Source organism: Anabrus simplex, chromosome 8 (genome assembly GCF_040414725.1).
Source record: "Anabrus simplex isolate iqAnaSimp1 chromosome 8, ASM4041472v1, whole genome shotgun sequence".
Classification (NCBI taxonomy): domain Eukaryota; kingdom Metazoa; phylum Arthropoda; class Insecta; order Orthoptera; family Tettigoniidae; genus Anabrus; species Anabrus simplex.
Window position 1 is genome coordinate 183,341,234 of NC_090272.1, and position 15,980 is coordinate 183,357,213.

At 37.7% G+C, this 15,980-nt stretch overlaps 1 protein-coding gene across 1 annotated transcript in view; it reads right to left on the reverse strand.

Moving 5' to 3' along the window:
* The window catches only part of Hydr1 (phospholipase Hydr1), a 96,241-nt gene that overhangs the window by 13,662 nt on the left and 66,599 nt on the right, over positions 1-15,980 (reverse strand). The window contains exons 5-6 of the mRNA XM_067152559.2: positions 14,953-15,132; positions 14,815-14,866 (exon numbers count right to left, since the gene is read on the reverse strand). Of these exons, the coding sequence (XP_067008660.1) occupies positions 14,815-14,866; positions 14,953-15,132 (232 nt within the window). The remainder of the gene's footprint in view (positions 1-14,814; positions 14,867-14,952; positions 15,133-15,980) is intronic.

Below are 15,980 nucleotides of genomic sequence, written 5' to 3' on the forward strand. Positions count from 1 at the left end.
CAACAGACCGACAGACTTTATTCAACATACTAGAGAAATTTCAAGTTGGCAGAAAAACAAGGGAATTGATCAAGCAAACTCTAACAGGCACAACAACGAAAGTTAAATTTTTAGGAGAAATTTCAGAGCCATTCGAAATTACAACAGGGGTCAGACAAGGCGATGGACTATCACCTCTACAATTCAATCTAGTTCTGGAAAAAGTAGTTCGAGAATGGAAAAATGAAATGAAAGGGATCAATATTGGTAGACTTCTCAAAAACAAAATTCACCTTGATTGTCTCGCCTTTGCAGATGACTTGGCAATCTTCTCCTACAATAAATAAGAAGCACTCCAGTCCCTAGAAAAACTTCATGAAATAGCAGCAAGAACTGGTCTGAAAATTTCATATCCAAAGACAAAGTATATGGAAGGTACAAAATCAGGATTTAACAACCATCCTCTAATCACTAGATATGGGAAAACCTCCCAAGTAGATAAATTCAAATACCTAGGCAAAATTACACAACCAAACAGGATAAATCAGCATGCAAACAAATTGTCAAACCAGAAGCTCTTTATGCATCAGAAACTCTGATAATTGGTGGCAGATCACAAATAAAAAAAGGCATCGAAAAACAAGAGAGGAAAATTCTCAGGAAAATTTTAAGACCTAAATGCAAAAATGATATTAGGATGAAAAGGAAATCACAGGAAATCTATCAAGTAACAGAAAAATCACAGACACCATTAGAAAAAGAAGATTAAAATTCTACGATCACCTGGTCAGAAGTCTGACTTGTCGGCTGAATGATCAGCGTATAGGTCTTCGGTTCAGAGGGTCCCGGGTTCGATTCCCGGCCGGGTCTCGTCATCATATTCAAATATCACACTACACTATCAACCACCATGGAAACACGCAATAATGATTATATCCCTCCATATAGGGTTGGCGTCAGGGAGGGCATTCGGCCGTAAAACGGAGCCAAATAAACATGTGCGACACAGTTCGCATCTGCGACCCCACAGGTGTGGGAAAAAGCGGTAGCAAAAGGAGGAGGTCACCTGGTCAGGATGGATATCAATAGGCTAACAAAGAAAATACTAAATCCCGCAGTATCTCTAAAAAATCACAACTGGCTTACAGAAATAAACAAAGATCTTCAGGAAACTGGTATAAATGAAGAAATATTTCAAGACAGAAAAAATTCAGAAATCTCATATACAAACATAAATTTGCTGATCAACCTAAAAGATAAGCTAGAGGATGGACGGAAGAACACCAAAAGAAGCACAGCGAAAGGATGAAGAGATTTTAGGCAGACAAGAAGAAACGTTGTGCTAAATAAGTTCACATGCGTTCCTTAGTTGGGGATAACGAATCAAAATTGTATGGCCTCAGCTACCATGTGCAGACATTTCGATTTGATGCCATCTGGCCGTCTGCTAGTCAATTTCGACCTTCTGTTTTACTCTAGGCCTTCTAGATGGCAGAGTAAACTGGATCTCTCCTGAGTGTCAATGGCTGAGATTTTAATGAAGTTTGTCGGGTAAACATCAAATCTGCCACCAGAGATCATTTACATGCCGACATCGTACGGCATGGAGTGTTGAATGGACTTTCTTTCCGCCCTTCAAAAATCGGACTACCTCTGCCGGGTTTGAACCCGCTATCTTGGGATCCAGAGGCTGACACTCTACCACTGATCTACAGAGGCAGCTGTTGGTATGCTAAAACAGTATAATAATCATTACAAAATATCAAAGCCATTTCTTATTAACAGTGATCAAGTAGTTATTTTATTATTATTATTATTATTATTATTATTATTATTATTATTAATTATATACAGTTGTATCAGCACACACTTTTTTAAAACATAACCAGTTTTCGGACACTAAGGTCCATCATCAGTGTTAAAATTTAAATTTAATTCCACACGAGTGTGTCGTCAAACTTAGTTAAATGAGTTTAAAATATAGCCCTGTTGACATCAACGTAAGAAAAGTCACTCCTTCCTTTTGATGCCTTTTTGATGGTAGATTTTGTTGTTAAAAGTGAAAAAGTTATTGTTTAGAACAAATTTCAGTAGATTGATGAATTCTTCTATTTCAAATTTACTTAAGTTATTCTGTTTTGAAAGATTAGTTTTAATGATGTTGATAGTTTCGTTTATAGGTATATTCAAATACATATTGACAATGCCATATGAAACCATTATATGATTGTGTTGTAATTTAGAGACTTTTTTGCAAAAATCAATGGAATTTTTGACATAGGCAAGGTTATTAAATTTAAAGTGTTTACTCAAGAAACTGCGTAAGAATTTAGAGACGTTGTAGGTGGGGCTGTTCCTACAATTTATGATAGGGCGTATGGGTGCTCCGTTTTTATGAATTTTTGGTATTGGCTGTTGGTAGCTTAGGATTCATTAAAATAAGCTTGTGGCATTCATGTTCTTGTAAAAGAAAGGACGAATTGTTCAATAAATTCTTTAAATCACGTTGGATTTTAGGGATTGGGTCTTTATTTATTATGGTATATGTATTAGCAGAAAAGAAGTCGTCAGTTTTTTTGATGTAGTCATCATTATTAAGCAACACGGTTGTGGAACCTTTGTCTGCTTTTGTAATGATCATATTCTTAATTTTACACTTTATCTTGTGTACCTGTTTCTCGAGAATCGGATCGGACTTGGATCTTAGTTCATTTGCTAAAGAAGGGAGTTTCTTTTTTATTTTGTATCTGACGTCATTTTGTTTATCAACGGGAAGTTTTGAAATATTGGACTCAATTTCGGCAATTGTGGTGATTAAATCGTCCATATTATTAGGATTAGGCCAATTGAATTTCGACCTTTTATTTAGGAGAGCCATTTCACTGTCCGAAAAACTAGTGTTAGACAAATTAACTGTCATAGGAATATCGTTTAAATGAGACGAATGTGACTTGGTAGTTTTAGAAGAGTTAGCTAATTTTGTGTCCTTTAGAAGTTCCAATTTCTCAGCCAGGGTTTCTTGTTTTTTGTTTATTATAACTGATACTTTGTCATTAACAAATTTGGAAAAAGAGTCCCATTCTAAGGGGGACATACTTGAAGAAGTTTCCAAATGTGTTCTGTAAAGTTGTAGATTCAGAAGTGATTTCTTTTTGTAATGTAATTTGACCTAATTTCTCAACCAAATTAACTCTTTTCTGGGTATTTTGTAAATTATGAGAAGGAATGCTTTTTCTTTGTAAGCGTCTTAAAAACTTTACCACGATTGAACAAGACCTTCATATTATAAAACACGTCAACAAGAGTAAACTGATGACCGAGTTTGAAAACGCTTTCATTTTTCTAGACCAGCATTATAACATTAATAGTAATCCAAACAATGTTCTTGACACAAATAGCCCATTAATTGAACAAATCCCTAAATTACTCAGAGCCTTCAACATAAATACAAATAATTTCATGAAAATATTCAATTATAAACATGTCAGCAATTTCCCTAACGCAATAGTAGCCACTCCCAAGTCACCGATTCAAGCCACACCCCCTCTGCCTACTCCTAATGTATTCAATGCTCTGCCTACCTCCTCTCTCCTGACTCATTCTCTGCCTTCACAGACACACGCCTAAAATACACGTAGCAGTAGAATAACAACTGCCAGATTGTCTCAAACAACCAACAAGGCTAGTCACCTCTCTGTCAACACTAGGGGTAAGCGTTGTTAAACTTCCACTTATTAATAGAATCTTCTCTATGTTTCAAAACTTAGATTTATTTTCTTACACATTTCAGTTTTTAACTGAAGGATACGAAAGGGTGATTGGTAAATGTGGAGAAGATATGGAAGCTAATGGGAATGGGAAGCGTTTGCTGGACTTCTGTGCTAGTATGGGTTTAGCTGTTACGAATACATTCTTCAGGCATGGGAGGCTAGGGGTACCAGATCCATAATAGACTGTATCTTAACAGATTTTGAATTCAGGAAATCTGTTAGGAATGTACGAGTTTTTCGCTGATTTTTCGATGATACAGACCACTATCTGATCTGTAGTGAACTAAGTATCTCTAGGCCTAGGGTAGAGAAAGTGAAATCTGTCTGCAAATGAATAAGGGTAGAAAATCTCCAGGACAAGGAAATTAGAAGTACATGGGTTTGATTAGTGAGAAGTTTCGAACAGTAGACAGTAAGCAGGTTCAGGATATAGAAAGTAAATGGGTGGCATACAGGGATGCTGTAGTAGAAACAGCAAGGGAATGCCTAGGAACAACTGTGTGTAAGGATGGGAAAAGGTGAACATCTTGGTGGAATGATGAAGTGAGAGCAGCCTGTAAACGTAAAAGGCTCATCAAAAATGGTTCCAAACAAGGGCCGAGGCAGACAGGGATTTGTACGTAGATGAAAGAAACAGAGCAAAACAAATAGTTGTTGAATCCAAAAAGAAATCATGGGAATATATTGGTAATAACCTGGAAAGGCTAGGTCAAGCAGCAGGGAAACCTTTCTGGACAGTAATAAAGAATCTTAGGAAGGGAGGGAAAAAGGAAATGAACAGTGTTTTGAGTAATTCAGGTGAACTCATAATAGATCCCAGGGAATCACTGGAGAGGTGGAGGGAATATTTTGAACATCTTCTCAATGTAAAACGAAATCATCCTGGTGGTGTTGCAAACAGCCAAGCTCATGGGGAGGAGGAAAATGATGTTGGTGAAATTATGCTTGAGGAAGTGGAAAGGATGGTAAATAAACTCCATTGTCATAAGACAGCAGGAATAGATGAAATTAGACCTGAAATGGTGAAGTATAGTGGGAAGGCAGGGAAGAAATGGCTTCATAGAGTAGTAAAATTAGCATGGAGTGTTGGTAAGGTACCTTCAGATTGGACAAAAGCAGTAATTGCACCTATCTATAAGCAAGGAAACAGGAAGGATTGCAACAATTATCGAGGTATCTCATTGATTAGTATACCAGGCAAAGTATTCACTAGCATCTTGGAAGGGAGGGTGCGATCAGTCGTTGAGAGAAAGTTGGATGAAAACCAGTGTGGTTTCAGACCACAGAGAGGCTGTCAGGATCAGATTTTCAGTATGCACCAGGTAATTGAAAAATGCTACGAGAGGAATAGGCAGTTGTGTTTGTTTAGTAGATCTAGAGAAAGCATATGACAGGGTACCGAGAGAAAAGACGTTCACTATACTGGGAGACTATGGAATTAAAGGTAGATTATTAAAATCAATCAAAGGCATTTATGTTGACAATTGGGCTTCAGTGAGAATTGATGGTAGAATGAGTTCTTGGTTCAGGGTACTTACAGGGGTTAGACAAGGCTGTAATCTTTCACCTTTGCTGTTCGTAGTTTACATGGATCATCTGCTGAAAGGTATAAAATGGCAGGGAGGGATTCAGCTGGGTGGAAATGTAGTAAGCAGTTTGGCCTATGCTGACAATTTGGTCTTAATGGCAGACTGTGCCGAAAGCCTGCAGTCTAATATCTTGGAAGTGGAAAATAGGTGCAATGAGTATGGTATGAAAATTAGCCTCTCGAAGACTAAATTGATGTCAGTAGGTAAGAAATTCAACAGAATTGAATGTCATATTGGTGATACAAAGCTACAACAAGTCGATAATTTCAAGTATTTAGGTTGTGTGTTCTCCCAGGATGGTAATATTGTACCGTACCCTAGGGTAAATGCCCTCTAGGACAATGCCTTCATTCCTGTATAAACATCCGACTAACTCAGGGTTGGGCAGAGAGTGGGTTGGTTGTCGGTTTGGGTCAGGATAAAAGTCGAAGTTCTACTCTAAGATATCAGTCAATTACAGGAAATGGAGGTATAACACGAATGAGAAACAATCATAGGGGGTAAGATGGATTTATTGATAAATATCCCCGATCATATTACGAGAAAACAATTAAAATCAAGGAATAATATGATGTCAAAATGAACTCAAAAATATAGAAAATAAATGGAAGTTTAAAACATTACTTGAATGATAGGACAAAATTTGAAATCAAAAATCAAGTTCAACAAAGAACACATATACATCAAAACTGAGCTTCTTCTTATAGTCCATTGTTTATATTGTATGGCAACAAGTGTACGCAAACACTGACGTGGTATTTTCGTATGGTGTTACACACTATCGCATCACCACGATACGGTTTCCAAAGTTAAGTTAAAACGAGAGTCGCCGAAATGCTACCGTTAAATAAAAGTTACATTATAAAGAAAAGTTACAACGAAAAAGAAAATAATTAAGACGCAATGGGACGCTATGTAAGTTATGCAAAATACTAGGGGCATATCCTATACTATATTTACAACAATTCAAATAATCAAACTAAACACATCTATATACATCGGATATCGAGTAAAGTCTTAAATACTACACAGATTCTACTGTGAATCCCGGTTCACTGCAAAAGATCTAGACAGAACTAGATAAACCACCAATACTTCAGCACTTGGGCTGTTCCCTTTTAAAACAACGAGACAAGGTATACAACCACAAATAACAATGTAAAACATCATCCTGTAAGGGAAAAACATATAAATAACTCTTGATATCATGAAGAAAGCAATGGGCAACATTGCCTCCTTCTGCTGCATTTGAGTGCTCAACAGCGCGGTCATCCGTCATGTACTTCCGGGTAGATTACGAGCCGAAAAGAAATGTTGAACTCAACGCTATGCTAAAGTTTGGATTCTGTCCCCCCGAGGCTGTCACAAGGAAATAACGTCTCATTCGCGCCTACTAATGAACACAAGGCCAGTAATCAACTTGCCATGAGGTAACGTCTTTCGCCGGCTACACGGAAACTCACGTATATTCATTGCTTCTAAGCATGCTTGTGCCATTTAACAACATCAGACTCAATAGTCTGGAATTAATACTGTCCATTCTGATCACAATATACACTCAGAAGACACTTGGCAGGCACACACATCTGCACAATATTCTTTCTCTTGTCAGGCATACCATCAGCCTGCACCAATACATTATAATTCAGCATGCAATCTTTATCTCATATTTCTCATAAATCCCATTGGCCTTCCACATTATGAGACTCAGTTTGTGTCCTTTGCAGACCATCAGGCAAAACAGAGTCCAACTTAACTTCAAAGATCTTATTCGAACAACGACGTTCTGCAGCTCCTTCAGTCAGCTTCCGTAAAATCATGCATCATGCAGAATAGCTATACCTGTCTCTCTGAATAACCGAAATAAAATGAAATAATACGTATTTAACGTTGAATTAAGATGAACCTGTCAATCTAGCCCTTCTAGCATATATATAAGGAAAACTCGGAATATCCTACACTAAGTAACATGCATAAATGAACAACAACTAATCCTATCAATCCCTCATTTTACCAATCATCTAATCATAAAGCAAAATGAAAATAAACATGCATTATTCTCGTATCCGAATCTATCATATTAACAAAATTAAACAAACACATGCCGTCAGGCTTACTTTACATGAAATTAAAAATCCTATCTACACTGCCCTAGTACCTTAACATAATTTACATATCATGCCATAAATAACACATGCGTCTTAACTGAATTTTACATGACGACTCTCAGGATACCAGGATAGCAGCTTACATCCCCACTGATTGAGGGATTTACACCATGTTAATCACAGCATTAACATGTGGGAATGCACTTCCTTTTACTGCATGCATAGCCATCATCTTGCTGGAAAATAATTTACTGGAACACAGAAGAGTTTGGTTGACAATATCTTCGCTGCTCAATGCTACGAGCCGGAATACCCTTTCTCTTTACAAGATCAGCTAAACACACTGATACATTTATAATAAACACTTCACTTAAAGGGTGAAAATACAGTTTTAAGAGCAGCACACGGTTCGCTACAAAAGTTCCTTGTGAAACGCGCCCGTCGCGAAGTAGTGAAACAATAGCACGTCTCCTCTACACTTGCTACACAGCGGTCACTTAACATCGTCTTTATATATTGAAAGTAAACTCTGCCAAAATATACTCTTCCATTTACTCAAGAACAGTAAAATCTTCCAACTGCACAATTTAAAATATTATTTAGAACCAGTTACTGTTACTGGAATAACACTACGTTAATCACGATCACCAATCAGAGTTTGTGCTTTCACACTATCCAAGCATTCAACACAGAGTGACGCTCTCCAGAGCTTGGGTTACTGAGGAGGCTTCGGTGACGCCATTTCAACACTGGGGTTCCCGTTTGTCTGAACCAACCACCAATCAGAAAATTCGTCGTATATGATGACACAATATTAATTGTGATATATTTACAAAACACAGCTCAAACACTAGCAAATCTCTTCCACCAATTCTTATATTACATTTCCAAATATATCTGAATTCTGAAACTGTGGAAAACCGATGAACGACAGAAACTGACTTTAACAACTGAGCACGTTGGTCATTCTGGAATTAAGATTTGGCGCGGTTTAGCCTCCATGTTTGCCAAATCCTGAAGTTTCCATTAGCTGAAATATCTTGCTTGGTCAGCATCTAATACAAGTGTCGACCCTTGCCAACGCTTGGTTACGCCACCCTTTCTCACGGTCACACGGAAATATGAATCAATGTCCAGCGACTTACTGTCTTGCTCGACATCCGGTATCAACTATCTTAGGATACGATCCTTTGACATATAAGACTGTAACTTGTATGAATAAATTTTACATATTGGGTCAAATAGTATTCTAATTATTATTATGGGCCGGCGGGATACGGCTCAATATAGTAAGTGAGATAGAAGCAAGCTGTAATAAAGCTAATGCAGTGAGCTCGCAGTTGTGATCAGCAGTATTCTGTAAGAAGGAAGTCAGCTCCCAGACGAAACTATCTTTACATCGGTCTGTTTTCAGACCAACTTTGCTTTACCGGAGCAAAAGCTGGGTGGACTCAGGATAGCTTATTCATAAGTTAGAAGTAACAGACATGAAAGTAGCAGGAATGATTGCCGGTACAAACAGGTGGGAACAATGGCAGGAGGGTACTCGGAATGAGGATATAAAGGCTAATTTAGGAATGAACTTGATGAATGAAGCTGTACACATAAACCGGCTTTGGTGGTGGGGTCATGTGAGGTGAATGGAGGAGGATAGGTTACCTAGGAGAATAATGGACTCTGCTATGGAGGGTACGAGAAGTAGAGGGAAACCAAGACGACGATGGTTAGACTCGGTTTCTAACAATTTAAAGATAAGAGGTATAGAACTATTTTTTTGCTAGTTGCTTTACGTCGCACCGACACAGATAGGTCTTATGGTGACGATGGGACAGGGAAGGGCTAGGAGTGGGAAAGAAGCGGCCGTGGCCTTAATTAAGGCACAGCCCCAGCATTTGCCTGGTGTGAAAATGGGAAACCACGGAAAACCATTTTCAGGGCTGCCGACAGTGGGGTTCGAACCTACTATCTCCCGAATACTGGATACTGGCCGCACTTAAGCGACTGCAGCTATCGAGCTCGGTGGTATAGAACTAAATGAGGCCACAACACTAGTTGCAAATCGAGGATTGTGGCGTTGTTTAGTAAATTCTCAGAGGCTTGCAGACTGAACGCTGAAAGGCATAACAGTCTGTAATGATAATGTATGTATGTATATATGTTAAGTTTTTAACACGCGCTACATTGCGAATTCTCCCACATCTAAGACTTTATTGAACACCCTATTTGTTGAATCTATGCTAGACATCTCACGACTACAATCTATTACAAAGATTATTCTAGGAGAAACAGCACTTCTATACTGATGCTTATAACGCAACCACTTGGAGTTATTAACTCTACTGTAATTCTACGTACCTGATTCTCAATCAACAGCGTTCGAAGATTTATTTTTCGATATTTTAATTAATCCACGCTTCATTAATATCAAATAATCTGTACAATCCAAATGTACGTCTCGTTCTACAAATAACCAACTTGTACTTTTTTAGACAAACACTACTAGTTGAATTTAAGCATCGCTTCCTCCACAGATTAGATTTTTATGACTTTTATCTTGTATTAAAGTATGTATTATACTTTAATGAGGAACCCAGTTCAGGGCCCTGACTTAGCTTTAGATTAAGTATGGCTGAAGATGCTTACAAAGCCTAAGCGAAACGCCCCATTTTAACACATTGCTGTCCGGCCCATCTGACATATAACTGGCCCCTGTGGCCGGAAGGTTTTGGCAGAGACATGGAGTTATTGCAGGGTATCATAATTTAATAATTTTAGGTTCATTCACAGTTATATCTGTCCACTTTAAAGTTTTTGGTGAGATTTTATATTTCGGTTCATTCTGGTATTGATATCTGTTTGATTCCTCCACCACATATGCCAACAAATCATTACAAATGAACAACTTGACATCACAACCTATATTTTCAGGTTCACTCAGCGAAATTTTAACGCCAAGCATCCACGAGAAAGACTCCAAAAACAGTATAATATCCTGTTAGGCCACTCACTGCCAGAAATAGGGAGAATATTATCAACAGTACTTACATCTAGACCATCTTTGCTATCTGAAGCATCAGGTCATTGCTCACATGGTGCAATAAATGTATCATTCAACGCATCACTTCCACATAAATGCATGACACTAGCACTGAAATTATCATTAGACAATTCATCTTCACTCTCCTCACAATCACGGGAAACATATGACAAATTATCAGCGTATAATTCGTGTATAATATCACCAGGAGTCAGTCCACTGTTTTTGTTTACCGGGGCTGCCATTTTTATTTACTAGCATTGATGGATACACGGAAGATATTCGAAGGCAAAAACAAATGCAACTGACGCACTAAACGGGCAAAACCAGTACTAAAAGAAGCGTAGATTTTCTACCATTTAGGCACATCAACGATAATCTCCAAATAGTTCCTCAATAACCATTAGATGTCATCAGAAGATATATTTGCACAAACACGTTGTGCCCGTTCACACCTCCGCGACAGCTTTCAAAATGGCGCCGAAAGAAGGTATGGCCCATTTAATCTATAGGAAGCAAAGAATAGACACCAGTTGCGGTTACGTAGAAGGCCATACACGTCATGGAACGGTCGAGTATTGAGGGTGAAACGGACAGTGGACTGTCTACTGTATTGTTTTACGAAAAAAAGTAGAAAACTTGATTGTTAAGAAATCTCCATCTTAATTTTTCTCAACGAAGAGTGAAGACGGAACTAGCGACCGCGGTATAATTCTTTAAGGAAGAAGAAAGGATCAGAAGCTATACTAAAGGAAAAAGCGTCGGAAACGAGAAGAAAACAAGTCAATTCATCGAAAAAAATAAGCAGAGTTGATTACAGATATTAAAAAGGAATCAGCTAAGTACCACGAGATACGCGTGGGTGGATACGGAGCGCAGTTGATCTATACTCTGCAAAGGGAGACCAAACCAGCATTAAAAAAAAGGATCCCATACAAGAAGAGATACATCTCGAATATTGAATCAGAATAGAAATAAGTTTCCCAAGATCTACAAGAAGTGGCCGACAGAGATACATTCACTGAAATCAACACCAACGAGATAGAAGATATACGTCGGAGAGCCACAAAGGAAATAATAAATTTAAGGATTACAGACTTCAAAAAGAATTATATAATGGCTGTTCACTGCACTATAATCCTTAATTTAGTTGCTGATAAGAAGACCATGAGGATGATGTGCTAAATATACATGATGGACCGAGCTGGGGACCAGTACATCTTGCTATACGACCGAGGCATCATGAGGAAGGCGACGGGAAACCATACGACCGAGCCATGATTAGGAAGGCGACGGGAAACCGACAGCAATCCCGTGATGAGGAAGCAGATGATGTACCAGATGTCCAACCCATGAGCTAACCGCAGACCCAACTACATCCATTTGGGGGGCAGAACAGCTGGACCAGGACCAACCATGAGCGAGCTAAGTCATTTACAATATTTAATCGTACAATTTTTGGTTTGCCTACACATGTGCCTTAGGCATGTGCCGATGGGCTAAATATAAACCGATATATAAGAAATGCAAGTGAATGTTACCAATGAAGTGTGAGATATTTAAGTCCGTATTTACGTGATCTAGCAATATAGCATAAGATACTAATGTGTTGGATATATACGTCATCGTATATCGGTCAAAATACACGTATGTAACGTGAGGTTTGGAAAAGAATTTTGGAAAACAGCTGATAGTAATGACATACTGGCAGATTACAGAGATTTCGTATTGGTAATGCTACAAGTCGACGTCATGATTGGTTGCGCGCGGTGTAAAATAAACATATGGAATCACGCATCATTTTTGATTCTCAATAAGGGCATTGAACTCAATCATAGGTTATGAGATACAGCAACTTTCAAATGTTGTTTTAAGAAACATAGTGTGGTAGTTTGACATGGTCATGTATTTGGGAACGCGACGAGTTAATATTGAGGCTACGATGTTAAGATATTATATGGATTTGTGCTAACTTGAGGAAAAGTATGAGTTATATAGCGATATGAGAAGTTTTATACGCACTACGTAGGGGCCATTGAGTGCCTGCAGTTTAAGATATGCCACACTACATTCTTTAGATTCGTATACGTGAGATTGCCCACACCGCTGGAGTGACCTAAGCCAAGGTATGAACAGAATTTACTATTGTAGAATTATGCTTGTGACGGGATCGTATGTCAACTTTAGATGTGCTGTAATGAATATCGGAATACAACGATACGTTTTATAGCTGTATTTGACCAAATGCATTCACGACACCGATAAATATAATAGTATATTTCTGAATACAGCGACATAGCGCTTGCATTGTAACTGCGTATGAATAAAATAGTTTGTACTGAAGAAGAATGGTATGGAATATAACAAAGGAAAGGGACATTGAGCCTAAAAGACATGTGTGACAGCCAAAGATTATGTTGAAGTTAGTTAGATAGATGAATAGATTAACATATTCTCTGTTTGAACTTGCATTTTCTCAACGAACTACAGCTAGGGAAATGTTAGAGTAGGAGCCGAATTTAACAGGCACTAGGAACAAATGCCTTAGTTCGTAAGTAGTTATCCATGCACAACGAGAACGTTGCAATAAAGCACGAGTTCGAATTTATTAATAGGGATTTATTCATATGGATTTATGCAATTAAATTTACGCATCTAGATTTACTTATTCGAGTTTACTTATCAGCTACGATTTACTATTTAATATTCTCAACGCTCAATTCTAATATGATTGGCGATTAAATATATCTGTGATATATAGTTTAGTCCTGCAATTTAAAGTTATAATTTGGATCAATTTTAAGTTTGAGCTTATTAGTGGACTTTATAGACATTTCAGCTTAACCGTGTGTTTAATTCAGATTTGTTTAATTAATCTTAAAGCAAATGAGCTCTCATAACAACTTGATTGTGTTGGTATTGTATCTATGACTTAACTGCAGTATGGACCTTAGATGTCCAGTGATCGATTGTAAATATGTACATACGCAAATTTTATTTCACGAAGGAACTGATCTAGATAGTTTAAGTCTACATATTTTTTCTCTTTCTACGAGCCAGCGCTGACTCACAATCCGCAGTTGTTAATATGCAATGTCAAGTAATGCCTTGCAGAAAATTCCAGTTTAATAGTCCAATATTTTAATCAATAAATATCTTGTTTATTTTCTACAATTTTATGTATCATGAGTTCTTTCATTGTAGCCTAGTTGGTAAGTTAGTTGCTTAGCTAAGAGAATTTTTGATTAATTAAGTACTCCATTTAGTCATGACCAGATCTCACGTAGTTAAATACTCTGATTTAAAAACATTTGTTGACGATTATTACTATATGTCACGAGTTTCTAAAGGCGTCATCCGTGAGTTGTTAATCTCTTCGTACTCACGTTAAGCGTATCCTGAAGTAAGATTACATGTCTTACTTGGCATTTGAAAACCCTGAGGTATCCGCTGAGCGACCCCATTTCATCTGATTAGGCAGCCCAACTACGAGTTAGAAATGGAGGTATCGGGTAAAGAATGATAACGTTCGAATTGACGCACGACGTTACAACGTATTTATACGTGATTGGCTGCAGAGCACCGTGCTTGGAAACACATATTGATACGTGAGCGGACAGCATTGTGTTAACATATATGTAGCCTAATATTTGTATCTTAAACTTAAAAGATTGTAAAGTATTGGAATGGTGGTTTTTTAATAAATTTGTTTGAAACTTTTACATTCTGTACTCCAATACAGCTATCATAATGAGACACATAACATGTAATTTATCTGGGAAGCCGTGATCATATTTTTCTTGTGTGAAAGCTGCTACTTTCACCTCTTTTTGACATCGGGTCTCTAAGAAAGAAATACTTTGGATCACGTTTTAATTACTACCGTCTGGTAATGACCGAATATAATAGTATCATTTTTCGTGATACCTCTGTTGCGACAGTGTAAAATTTCATGAGATACAATTTGATGAGTGAAACGACTCGATTGTGACTGATATAGCTTCACAAACTATGTATATGAGTATTCGACTCCCTGTGTTTCCCCGCCTTGCTTGTTCTATGCCCATATCATAATCTTTTCTTGCTAAGCTTATGTTAATAAACCTTATTCATTTTAATTGACCTCTGCTCTATATTAATGTCTCTCTGCTTTGGAGGACATGCTTTTTACACTTTGTTTCTCTTGTCTAAGAGCCCAAATTCAGCTCCTGGCAGTTTCTAGCCAGTTTCGACCGATCCACAGTAAATAGGTAGGTAGGTAGGTAGGTAGGTAGTTACTTAAAAACACATGCAGAAAACAGAAAAGGTAGAAAACGGAAAAGTCTATATACCTTTAAAACTTCCTCTAAATCCACAAAGTCTCCATTCAGCTGTTCCTTCATCCTGTTAACATAAAAAGATTGGAAATTAAAACAAGATACTTGCGTTTATTTCTACACGACAAAGATTGAAATATCATTCACCATTACCTCACAACGGTCTGACACAGCCCTCCACACAGGTGCCTGTTGAGGAGGAGATTCAAAATGGGCTTCTCAATGCTTTCAGAACCCTTCTTTGCATTCCATGGAACGGAAATTAGCATTGCAGCAGTAATAACTTTTTTTGCAGCAGGTCCTTCTTTGGCCAAATAATTCCCAAGAATCATCCTGGAAACAGAAAATCTATTGTTCAAGTCTCAGATTGGGACAGATGAAAATTAATGTTAAAAATAAAAAATTAGCGACAAGTTCTTCACAACACACATACAATAAAACACTTACACATATATGGCCAAAAAAACCTTTAAACTGCAGGTTTGTTTATTCTGTCTTTAGCACATTAATAATTTAACATCTCTCCAACACATCAAAGGTTTTTGGTGATTTTGTACATTATTCTGGACAATAACTTTTAGTTTACAACACAATGTATCTGAGAATTAATTTCCTTCAGATAAGTAGGCTATCAAACATCACCAAATTCTTCGTTATTTGTTTCAAACATGGTGGAGCTCAAAAACGAGGTTTTGTGGCATTACATAGACATGTCAAAAACATGAGAGATGTAAGGCTTTTCATTTTCAGGTGTTTGCTCTATTAACCAGCGTTTCGTCTTAGGTCTAACACTAGACTCATCAGAGTGGGATGTGTCAGACCCTATCCACTGATGCTGGGGTGTATGCAGGTGAACTTATCAGAAGCCCTTATAAGAGGCACAGTCTGGTAACTGCATACGGGAGATAAATCTCCACAATTGAATTATTGCCCGCCTAGCAATTCCGAATGGAAAATTCTAAATTCCCATGGAGGGAATTAGATATTTTTCACCAATAGAGCATGTCAAAATGTAAAAAACATAAGAGATGTAAGGCTTTTCAGGCGTTTGCTCTATTAACCAGCTTTTTGTCTTAGGTCTGACACTAGACTCATCAGAGTGGGATGTGTCAGACCCTACCCACTGACGCTGGGGTGTATGCAGGTGAACTTATCAGAAGCCCTTATAAGAGGCACAGTCT